At 48.0% G+C, this 11,379-nt stretch overlaps 1 protein-coding gene across 1 annotated transcript; it reads right to left on the minus strand.

Annotated features, from left to right (window-relative positions):
• Positions 1-2,722: 2,722 nt before the first annotated feature.
• Positions 2,723-6,810, minus strand: LOC119813107 (C-type lectin domain family 10 member A-like). The gene is made up of 10 exons (XM_038328234.2): positions 6,584-6,810; positions 5,581-5,683; positions 4,841-4,954; positions 4,246-4,341; positions 4,091-4,162; positions 3,942-4,013; positions 3,699-3,785; positions 3,457-3,608; positions 3,270-3,376; positions 2,723-3,138 (listed from the first exon to the last, which is right to left on the minus strand). Exons 2-10 carry the CDS (start codon positions 5,645-5,647, stop codon positions 2,982-2,984), a joined length of 924 nt encoding a protein of 307 aa, XP_038184162.1. The 5' UTR covers positions 5,648-5,683; positions 6,584-6,810; the 3' UTR covers positions 2,723-2,981.
• Positions 6,811-11,379: the final 4,569 nt, after the last annotated feature.

Below are 11,379 nucleotides of genomic sequence, written 5' to 3' on the forward strand. Positions count from 1 at the left end.
TGACGGCAAGACTGGATGTCCACTTTTAGATGAACAAATTTGTATCTGTACAGGAGTCAGTTCAAAGTGATCAGATTTAAATTAAAACCAGGAACACGGAAATTGCTACAGGAAAACAGAGAGAGCCCTTCAGGATACAGATATAATCAAATGATTTCTAAACAAGATTCCAATAATACAGGAACTAGTGCCGAGAATTAATAAATGGGGCTGCAGAAGACAAAATGTTTTTGCATCGCAAAGGGAACCACTGAAGTAGCAGAACAAACAGCCCACAGAATGAAAATATCTTATCCATCTAGACAGGGGTTAATAGTTAGGATAGATCTTTATCTGTCTAACCGCAAAAATGGAATACTAAAACAAAATAAAACTGTCAATCAACAAAAGATCTAATGAAAAAATGAACAAAAGAAGGAACATAAATAGCAAATAGGTATTTTAAAAGGTTCAGTGTCCTTAGCCATCAGGAAAATGCAAATTAAAACTACTTTGAGTTTCCATCAGAATAGCTATTATCAAGAAAAGAGGAGGTTGGGCATATGGTGGGCATGCACACCTTTAATCCCAGCACTCAGGTGTTAGAGGTAGACAGATCCTGTGAGTTCAAAGCCAGGCTGGTCTACAGAGCAAGTTCCAGTGCTACACAGTGGGTCCCTGTTTCACAGAAAGATAAGCAAGCAAGAAAGGAAGGAAGGAAAGAAGGAAGGGAGGGAGGGAGGAAGGAAGGAAGGAAGGAAGGAAGGAAGGAAGGAGAGAGAGAGAGAGCAGCAAATGCTGGTGAAGATGTAAGGAAATAGAAATCTTTAAGTCAAGCCAGGAGGGAGTAGTGCACGCCTTTAATCTGAGCACTCAGGAGACAGATGCAGGAGAATCTCCGTGAGTAAATGGAGCAGCATGGTCAACAGAGCTAGTTCCCAGACAGCCTGGGCTGTTACATGGAGAAACCCTGTCTCAAAACAAAGCAAAGCAAAACCAACCAAAACCCCATATAACAGCAGCAGCAAAACCCGCCTTAAGTCCTGGTTGGACTCTTTTGTTTTGTTTTTCAACTTGACACAAGCTAGTTACTTGGGGAGAGGAACCTAAAATTGAAAAATTGCCTCCCTAATATTTACTTATGGACAAGTCTCTCAGGCATTTTCTTGATTAATGATTGATGTGGGAAGGCCCAGCGGTGGGCAATGCCACTCCTGGACAGATGATACTGGGTTGTATAAGCAGGCTGAGTAAGCCACGAGGAGCAAGCCAGTAAGCAACACTCCTCCATGGCTTCCCGCCTCCAGGTTCCTGCCCTGACTTCCCCCAGTGATGGGAGTGTGACCTGACATCTGTAAGATGAAATAAACCCTTTCCTCCCCAAGTTGCTTTTGGTCACGGTGTCTTATCACAGCAATAGAAACTCTAATTAAGACACCATATCAGTGTTAGCAGCGTGTCAGCTAATGAAATCAGCATGGATGTACCTCAAAAAAATAAAACCTAGGACTTCCGTATGTCCCAGCTCTCTCACTCATGGACGGATACTCAAGGGACGCTCCGTAACCGACCACAGAGTCACCTGAGCATCCCTGCTAACTGCTGTCTTATTCACAAGAGCAAGGACATGGAGTCAGCCTAGCTGCTCATCGTCTGATGGGAGGACGGTGAAAACATGGCATGTACGCACAATGGAATTCTATTCATTGTGAAGAAAACAGAAACCACGGATTTTGCAGGAAAATGGATGGATTGGGAAAATATTGTGTTAAGTAAGGTGACCTAGACTCAGAAAAATAAAAATCATATGTTCTCTTTCCATGAAGGTTGTAGTTCATCAAGTCTATAAATAGGTATATAAGTAGGGATAAGCATGGATAGAGAATCTTAAACTAGAAAGGAAGCCAGGAGAAGGGAGAGGGAGTTTGGGAGCTGGGTGGGCAATAGGACTATGTGACATGAGACTCGAAAGAAAGCTACTGGGTGGGGGGCATTGGAAGAGAACAATGGGGCCAGGGGGCTAGGAGAGAAGCATGGGGGAGAAGATCAAACAAAAGCTATTCTTGTTTGAAAATTCCATAATGATTTTATAATTTTAGACTGTTGCACATACTAATTGAAAAGAGCTTCAGTTCCATGTAGTTAAGTCAGGACTTCGCTCCTGCTGTCTCTAGCTCCTAGGTGGTTTGTTCATGGGACTTGCCGCTTGTCTGTGAATATGGCTTCTGTTTGTTCTGAGCAATGCCACACAGCAGTACTTTTGCTTCCAGGATTTCTGAAGCTCAGGCATTGATTGGTGGAGTCCCAGGAGTATAACCACAAGACTGCAACTCTGCTTTTCTTTTTCCTGGGATGGTTTACAAAGGTTCCTCCTGCTTCAGTTTTGAGACAGTGTCTCACCGTGTATCCTTAGCTGACCTGGAATTTACGGTGGAATCCAGACTAGCAATGGTCCTCCTGCCTCTGCCTTCCAGGGACTGAAACTACGGGTGTGAGACACTGTATCCAGTTCCATAGTTTTCTTAACAGAGTGGTTATAGACCCAGCACAGTTACTAAACGTGGAGCTCATGGGAACTCAACCAGAAGGCTGAATGCTTTCTGCAAGTCTCTTGGGGAATATTAGGTTACCCACTCACATTTTGAATTTGCTTTTATTCAGTCAAAAAGGGTAAATGCTAGATTGTGATCTATATAGTTTTTCATATTGTTATCCACTTTGATATGAATAAAACAACACAAAATCAACAAAAAGTATTTAATTTTTGTTACATTCAAAAGTTGGCTAAAATAAACTGCACACTGAATAAGCTATCACAGATTCCAATAGCCTCATCCTTCCGGTCACTACACTACCCATCTCAAACGCAACCCTTTCTCCTTGCCTCAAAATTCTCAGTAAAAAGAAAATCTCCAAGAATGTCAAGACTGGGTAGGAGGATTCCAAACTCCAGGCTTTAGCAGCTGAAGGCACCGAAGACATAAATTAGGTGGAGGGAACTCCTAGCCGGCCTTGGCCAGCTCTGCCTCGCAGACCCAGCGGAAGGGCCTCTGGCAGACGTCATCATTCCAGTTACCAGTGGAGGTGAAGTGAGCACAGTCCTCACCTCCTCCAAGCCCATGTCCGTACCAGTTATCTGGCTGCTCTGGGGCCCAGTTCCTATGAGTAGACACAGGGGTGAGTCTCCAGAAACCAGACTCTACCCCCTGCCCCAGGGCCAAAGCCTTGGGAGAAGAGGTGGTCCCTGGCCAAAGGCCACTAGATGAGGGCACAATGCAACACACACTCACTTAAAGCCTTTCTCCAGTTCAGTTCCATCCACCCATCGCCAGGGCCCGTTTTGGTCTGTGAGGCCCATCCAAGTGACCACATGGACTAACTTATCCTGTAGAAAATTCTGAAGAAAGAAGAGGGTGTGGTAACCTCTCCCTTAGAACAGAGAGCTTCCCCCAAGGAGCCTCCCCACCCAGACATCACCTGCTCCTCCATGGAGTTGACCACCACCAGGTGAGCGTTCTCCAGCTGGCAGTACTTATCAGCCTCAGGCCATGACTTCCCAGTTTGAGAGAACCAGTAGCAGCTGCCTTCGTGTTCTATCCAGTGAAGGGGGCAGCAGGTCCTTTCAGAGCCTATGAGGCATCAGAGAATACAGGGCTGAGGTGCGGCACAGGGTAACATCGACCATAAACCACAGAGAAGTACGCCCATCACCTCCTCACCATTGCTCCTGAGGCTGGCCAGCTGGCACGACAGGGCCTTCAAGTCCTTCCCCAGCTGTTGGACACGCTCCGTCATTTCAGAAAGATCTGGGACACACAGATGGATGTGAGAACGGCGCTCTACTGCGACAGCTGCTTGGCGAGTCCCTGGTGCTCAGGTGGCCCACACAGGGCTCAGCTAGGAACATCACACGCTGCATACACGCACACTTCCTCCCAGGGTACAGGAAACCGAGGTCTAACCTGTTTTTAGGGCTTGTTCCTTTTTCTCCACTGTGCTCTCCAGAGAAGTCACCTTCTGGCTCAAGTCTCGGCCTGGAAGACGACAGTTCAGCCCCAGGGACCCATTTGCCCATACCCTCTGCCCACTCTTAGAGGCCAGGGCCTCTCACCTGCCAGCAGTTCCTGCCTGTGGTCGTCCACGTCCACTTTCAGAGAATTGATCCTTTCTTGCAAGCTGTCACCTGCAGAACAAGGGACTGGATCAGGACTCTGTCCTCCCTGCCCAGCCCACTCCTGCCCAGAACCCGGTCAGAGACCAGCTCACCCCTGGAGTTCAGGGCCTGCAGTTCAGCATTCATGTAGGAGGTGAGGTTTTCTGAATTGGCTCTCAGGGTGCCTAGGTCCCTCCTTAACTGGGAATCTGATGAGGACGATAGAATGATCAGAACCAGGATTGCTCAGTGCCCCTGTGGCAGCACTAAGCTGGACACTTTGCACGCAGGGTTGCATTCGGGGTCACACTGGGGCAGGCACCGATGTTACTCAGGATTGCACTGGAGCAAACTGAGGCTTAGGAGGTGAAACAATGCACTGTGTAACACGAGCACAATAATAAGTCACACGGCCAGCAGCCATCCCCTTCATGGGTCCTCCGTGTCCCCACCAGTGTCCCCACCACTGCTCCCCACACAGGTCCCTGTCCATTATGTGTCTCAGCTGTTAACCTTGTCATTGCCATGGCCCTCACTGCTGTCCTTAAGTGTTCTTTGCTCCCATGGCTGCCTCCATCCACCCCGCCCACCAACACCCCTGCGATTCCTCTCTTCCCTGCGATGCTGACACCCCTGCGATTCCTCTCTTCCCTGTGATGCTGACACCCCTGCGATTCCTCTCTTCCCTGCGATGCCGAGGGCACCCACTTTGGGATCCAATCACGGAGACAACCACCAGCAGCAGGAAGCCGAGGCCCAGGGAGAAGAGGAGGAGGTGGGTCCACGAGAAGACATTGCACAGGAAGGACTGGGGGGGAGTGCCTGAAAGAAAAGAGGGTGTCAGGACTCAGGGGATCCAGATTGTAAGAGGGAGAGAGAAAGAAGGGAAGGGGGTTCTGGGGTGAGGAGACTGCTGAAGGCTTGTCACTAGAGAATAGGGGGACTCTGGGTGCCAGGGCGTTTGATGCCTCCACAGCATTGAACATTTGCAGTTCCTTGAAGCTCTCACAGCTCCGAGATCGTGTTTAACACCCACTAGGAATTCACATGCACATAAGCACACAGAATCCAGCACAGTGCTAATGAGGTCTTGACATCAGAGCAGAGAGGATACCAATAGGGCACAAATAGGGGCAGCCAGGTCCCTAACACATGTCTGCATGGTCAAATAAAAGAGTTCCATTCCAAACCCAACTAAGTGCCTTGCTCACTCCTCATCTCCCCACAGAGCACAGGAAGCCAAATCACCAAGGTCTTCCTTGGTTCTGTCTTCTTAAGGACTTTGTGTCTTCTTCACAACCGGCCACCAGTGCTTAGCCCTGTCCCCACCAGAGTGAGGCACACAACAGTGCCCAGGGTGGGTACACACACAGATTATGACAGCAGAAATCCTAGTGGACTCGCGGAGAGGAGGACCTGTTAGGGGTGTATGTCTGCTTTTCTCTCACCCTTTCCAGTCTCCGGGTTTTTCTCCTCGCTCCGCGAATTCTGGAAGTTCTCATATGTAACTGTCATGCTTGGACAAACACTAGGCCGTTGGGGCTGTTGGAACTGAAAGTGAGAGGCAGGATCTAGGCTTGTACAGAGCTGGGACCAAGGAGAAAGCTAGCAGCAGTATAGAGCTAAGATACAGACCGGAACTGAGATCAGATATGTCATGTGCTCTAACTAGACTGAAAGGGGGCTGGTGAGGGCCTGAGAGATGGTTCAGGAGTTAAGAGCACATGCTTCTCTTTTAGAGGACCCAGGTTCAGTTCCCAGCATCCACATGGTGGCTCACAACCATCCATAACTCTAGTTCCAGGAGACTGAATACACTCTTCTGATCTCTGTGGGCATCAGGCACATACGTGGTACATAGACATCCGCGTAGGTAAAACTCACACAAATAAGTAAATAAATAAATAGAAAAATTACAAAGGTGGGAAACACGCAACTGAATTAGAAATGGGGTCAGCATTGGACTAAGTGCCCTGGTTTAGCTGAGTTTGGAATTTGGAGGTAATGCCCAAAGCTAAGCTTATTGCTATTGCTAGGTCTAAGATGGGCCTGTCTTGAGAGTATGCCCTTCCCTTGGACTGGCACCTGCACTCAGACTGAAGCCACGGGAGAAACTTGGCCCAAGCCTGCAGTGAAATTGGTAGCAGAATAGGGTTGAATTCAAACTTTGATCAGGGCTGATTCGAATATTCAAACTGGATCTAGGACCAAAACTGAGATTAGGGTAGGACTGGGGTTAGAGACGATGATTGGGCTGCCATTGAGCCACAGCTAGGGGGCCACTATATCTAGGTCTTTGTCTCACCTGGAATCCAATAAAGGGGATCGAGTCCCACACTATCTGTATCTCTTCCTCCCTAGGGCCACGAATGCCCAAAGTTCCCCCTCTCCCTGCCTCTTCTAACACATTCCCTGTCCCACTGGTCTCCTTGGTGACCCCAGCCCAGTTACCTGTGTCTGGAGACAGTGACTCTTGGCTTCCCTGTGCAGCAATGACCAGAGGTAGGAAGTCAGTCAGAGTGGAGAACTAAATCCCGGAGGGTTGATGTGGGAGGGACCAAGTCAGAAGCTGTTAGTACACATGACAGAGTCTTGCTGGGTTTTGTGTCCAGTGGTTTGCATTTTGGGACATCCAATTTCAACTTTTAACAGCAAATAACATGGAGTGGGCTGTAACTGGTACATGTGCAGAGGTTATATGTGGGTGGGGTTGGGTTCGGGTTTGGGGCTAGCTTTGCACTTAATCTCAAGGGTGTGTCTTCTCCCATTCCTCTTTCTGGGAGCCCTCACGACTTCCTCATTTTTAGAGTGTTGGGGTGGGGGGTTGACAAGAAAGAACAGTCTGTTGTTTTCTCTTATGCCTTATATCTTCATCCATTTCCTGCTTATGTATTTCCGAGAACTGTTGGTGTCTCCACCATTCACCCTCAAGCCCAGAGCAGCCCATCCTCTCACCTTGCTCCTTCCTATCACGAGTCCACAGCATCTGACATCACCCATTGGCTACCTAGGGCTCCTTTGCTCTATTCAGGTAGAAATCATCATGACTTGGCAAGAGGCAGACCTGGGCCCTTGGATGCTGAACATTCTTTGTCTGAGCCAACAGCTTCAAGGCTCAAGTCCTGAACTTATGTTTCCAGACCCTAGAGGCCAGACTTATGGACTGGGCTGCTCAGACTGGAGGGGACTGTTGCTCTGGGGTTTGACTGCTAATGGCCTGGCACCTGACAGCTGGTATAACCCTGATCTCTTAGAAGCAACCACTCACAGCAGGTGAGCGTGGCTAGTGTCACATCTCAAGCCTCCGGTGTCAGGAGTCTTGGCCCTTAGGGTTTAGTAGCTCCAGCTCCGGGTAATGCTCCCAGTGACTATGGCTTGCGGCCCCTGGCCTTTGTCATGGCACAGCCTTTCCTATAATACCTTGTCCTTTTGTTATCTGTGCCACCTCTGCCCCCTGCCACCCTTGCCCCTGGCCATTCTTTGGAATCTTTCAACTGCCTTCTTGCTACTGCTGTTCTGCTGTCCCCCCCTCACGTTGTCAGTTTAGATCCTGCCTTACTCTCGGGGAAAATCAAAAGGAATCAAAGAAAAGGACATCTGGGTGAAACCTGTAGTTGGGCCTAAGTTTGCAACATCAGCAGCAGCCCTTTAGGGGTTTCTCCCGCTAACTAGAAGAGAGAGCCTAATAGCCTGCGTCTTTAGCCAGGAAGGGGCGTGGCAGAGTCATTTTAGCCAATCAGGACATAGCCCTTCATTGCACCAGCTGCAGGCTGTTTTCTAAGCTATCAGAAGTGGCCTCCCTCTGACCTGGGTGAAAATGGCTGGTAGGGCTAACTGAAGCTTAAGACGATAGAAGGTTAGGTGCAAGCTGTTTGCATTATACCTGCCTCTGAGAGCTGACCGTGACAAGCAGCTGTGGTTGCAATGTAGCTTTTGTTAGGAAAAAAAAAAAAAATCCTAAGACGAGCGGCTCCGCCAATGCAAAGAAACCCAATTAGGTCAGATCAAACTGAATTAATATGCCCATCGTTTCATTAAATATGGCGCTCTCGGGTGGCCGAGCGCATGGCGGGGAGACAGAAAAGTGGGGAGCGCATGCAAACCTGGAACCATGCGTTTCTCCTCAGGGAGCCCACTTAAATACCCCATGGGAGTGCTCCTGACCCCTCCTGGCATGCTGGGATTTGGAGTCCAAACCAAAGCAACTCCCAGGCCAGGAGGCTGGGATGGAAACCAGGGGCTGGGGCTATGCTCCAGACTTAACAGCTTTCTCAAGAAACCTGTACAGTGTTCAAAGCAACCAGATCAGCGTGCGTGGCTGATAGTCCTTTATCAGAGGTAGCCTGGGTATTGGAGAGAGATCTGACACCTGTCACTGTCACTTAAGAAGTTAAAATGCTATAACTGTCACCATAGCTTACTGGAAGAGGAAGAACAATTATGTCAATCACCAACAAGCTGAAGTTAATATAACACTTCTCTCATTAACAGGTCAATTCTTACAAGAAATGCGAGTGGCATTTGGGTGATGAATGTTTTGGGGTGTAGAACATTTTGTGACATATCCTAAGTCAAAAGGGAGACAGACAGAAGTCAACCCCAATGTTGCTGCCGCCCTGGCCTGGTTCTCTGAACATGTTTCCAATTCATCCATTCTGTGTGCCCTGAAGAGGCTGTCTGGAAGCTGTGCACACTTCCCTTTCAAATGGAGGGTAAGTGGGACCATGTTGGATTGTTTGTTAATTTAAGAAATAGATCAGAGGTTTCCCTATCAGCTCATCAAGTGTGTTCTAGCAACCTGTGTCTTCTTTCATCTCGTGTACAGTCATTTAAACATTTTCTTTGTTATTGTTGTTGTTTTGTTTTGTTTTCTGAGACAGGGCTTCTCTGTGTAGCTCTGGCTGTCCCAGAACTCACTCTGTAGACCAGGCTGAACTCAAACTCACAGAGCTCTGCCTGCCTCTGCCTCCTTAGTGCTGGGATTAAAGGCGTGCCTGAGTCCCTTTTCTTATCGTAAAACATGTAGGTTGTTTCCAATTTGTTTAGGCTCTTGCTCTTTTTAGTGTTCTAATTAGCACATTGTGAGTCGAAGATAAAAGCTATACTTTGGATCTGTGATGTCCTCCAAGCGCCCCGTATTAGAGGCTGGGTCCCCAGCTTGATACTGTAGGAAGACAGTGGGATGCCTAAGAGGGAAGGCCTACCAAGATGTCTTCTGGGCTGGGAGGACTTGAGGATGAGGGGAGCGGGGAACAGGGCCATGCCCTTTAAGAGGAATTACAGGAACCCAATCTCTTTCCCTTTCACTTCCTGGTCATTAAGTGAGAAGTTTTGTCCGCCACGCCATCGCACCATGATGACCCAAGGCAATGAGGCCAGTCAATCATGGACTGAATCTTCTAGAAGTGTGGGTTAAAACACAGTAAGACACGGGTTGAACTAATCCCTTTCTCCCTGTGAGCTCTTTGCCCAGGCATTTGCTTTAGAGCCATAAAGCTGGCCATGCAGCCTGGCTTTTAGAAGCTAACACTGAAACTGCACCCAGCTTCTGAGCTGTGTGTAACCAAGCATGCGCGCCGGAAGAGGGGAGAGGAAGGAGCAAACCGAAGGGGGGTGGGGAGCCCTGGCGCCGCCTCAGCTATCCGTCCGGAGAGCTCGAGTGGTTCATGCGGTGTTTCCACACAAATTGTTCAGCACTGGGCTGACAGGGTAGGGTTCCTAGATATAAGATTGCCTCTTCCCCAGGGTTGTTTGTTACTGCTCTTTGCTCCTCCTGCCGCCCTTTGGCTTAGCGGTTTTCCCAACTTAACACAATTTGTATTTATTCTCGGGTATGGGCTGATGGCTCTGGTTCCTTAGCTCAGTAGATGGCTAATGATGGAACAAAGACAAATCTCCCAGTCTTTGCCCAGGAACTCTATGTGTGGGACACTCCGCTTCCTGCCTGTGCAGCACCTCAAGCTGAGGCAGCAGTGAGAAACTGTCAGGCTCTAGGCATGTAGACAACTGAGTACGTGTCCTTGGTGTTCTAGATCCCCCAGAATGCACTGCGACTTCTCTACCCCCTATGAAAACTGTAATAATCCACACGAGAAAGATACAGACAACCACGCCAATTGAGCCAATAAAAATATATGAGTCTTTTATTAGCCAGCAATGAAGACAAGGTTCATGTCTCAGAGTCTTATGGTACCCAAGCTCAGGGGTACAGTGTTTTAAAAGACAAAAAAAATCACAAAAACCTCATATGCAAAGGCATATGAGAGTCAGAGCAACCTTGAAGTGTTCCTCTTGCCTGGAAAAGCATAGTAATAATTTCAGACACAACATGACAGTTATTTTTAACTAATACCTTTTTCAGTTATTTGAGGTTCCACGAATTGTTTTGGTTAATACATGTAGACCATGATCAAGGCCGTGGGAATGTCCAATGTGTTGCCAAGGCAGATGGGAGTGGTGGAGAGCTGAGGACAATCTAAGCAAACACAAAATGGGGTCGGCACAAGGTGGTGCTCCCTAGTCATTTCCCCATTTCTTTTGGTTACTCTTAAATCTTTAATTTTTATGAAGGGTCAGGTCCTGGGTAACGATCAGTTAATTAATCAGGGCCCGATCGTTAGACCTCGGAAGAGAAGGAGACGAGAACCCCTGGGATCAGTGAGTGAGGTGCAGCCATGGGATCCAATCAAACCAGCCATAAAACAAAGAATTGTCGGCCTTTTCATTTTATTATTTATAAGGGTAAATTGCTATTTAAATGTAAAATCAGGTCTAGCTTATTAAATAAATTAGATAAGTTTTTATAAACCTATTATTTAGATACAGCAGAGCCAATAAAATTCTGTGTTAGTGTTTAGCCCTGGGGAGCCATTAGCATTAGCCCTGTAGGAAGCATTTTGGCTAATATTACCATGAGTCCAGAGGGAGAAAGGGCATAATCCCTGTCTCCAAATGTATGCAGTTGAGTTTCTTAAGCTTTGCTGTGCCAAGGTTCATGGGCTTCTGGGTTTCTAAGAGGAACCAGGGTGGAGAGCTGGTCCCTGCTCATCTCAGGAAGATGAGAGGAAGAGAGGCTGTTCTGGGTGGACTCTCCTGGAGGGGATCCACAGGATGACACCTGTCATTCAGTGTTCAAACACGTGTTTGTACTTGAGCCTGCTATGCTGACGGGCCCTGTGACAGGCCCTCGTTTTGTGTTATTTAAAACTCTCTTGGAGACTCTTTGCCGAATCAGGTAATTACTTATC

This window comes from Arvicola amphibius, chromosome 4 (assembly GCF_903992535.2).
Source record: "Arvicola amphibius chromosome 4, mArvAmp1.2, whole genome shotgun sequence".
NCBI classification, from domain to species: domain Eukaryota; kingdom Metazoa; phylum Chordata; class Mammalia; order Rodentia; family Cricetidae; genus Arvicola; species Arvicola amphibius.

What these genes read in the sequence shown, in the direction of transcription:
- LOC119813107 (XM_038328234.2), bottom strand. Translation starts at nt 5,647, where the DNA reads ATGACAGTTACATATGAGAACTTCCAGAATTCGCGGAGCGAGGAGAAA. An exon ending in CTCCGTGATTGGATCCCAAA is followed by an intron (nt 4,342 to 4,840) that starts GTGGGTGCCCTC and finishes CGTCCTCATCAG; the next exon opens with ATTCCCAGTTAAGGAGGGAC. An exon ending in GAACTGGAGAAAGGCTTTAA is followed by an intron (nt 3,139 to 3,269) that starts GTGAGTGTGTGT and finishes GTCTACTCATAG; the next exon opens with GAACTGGGCCCCAGAGCAGC.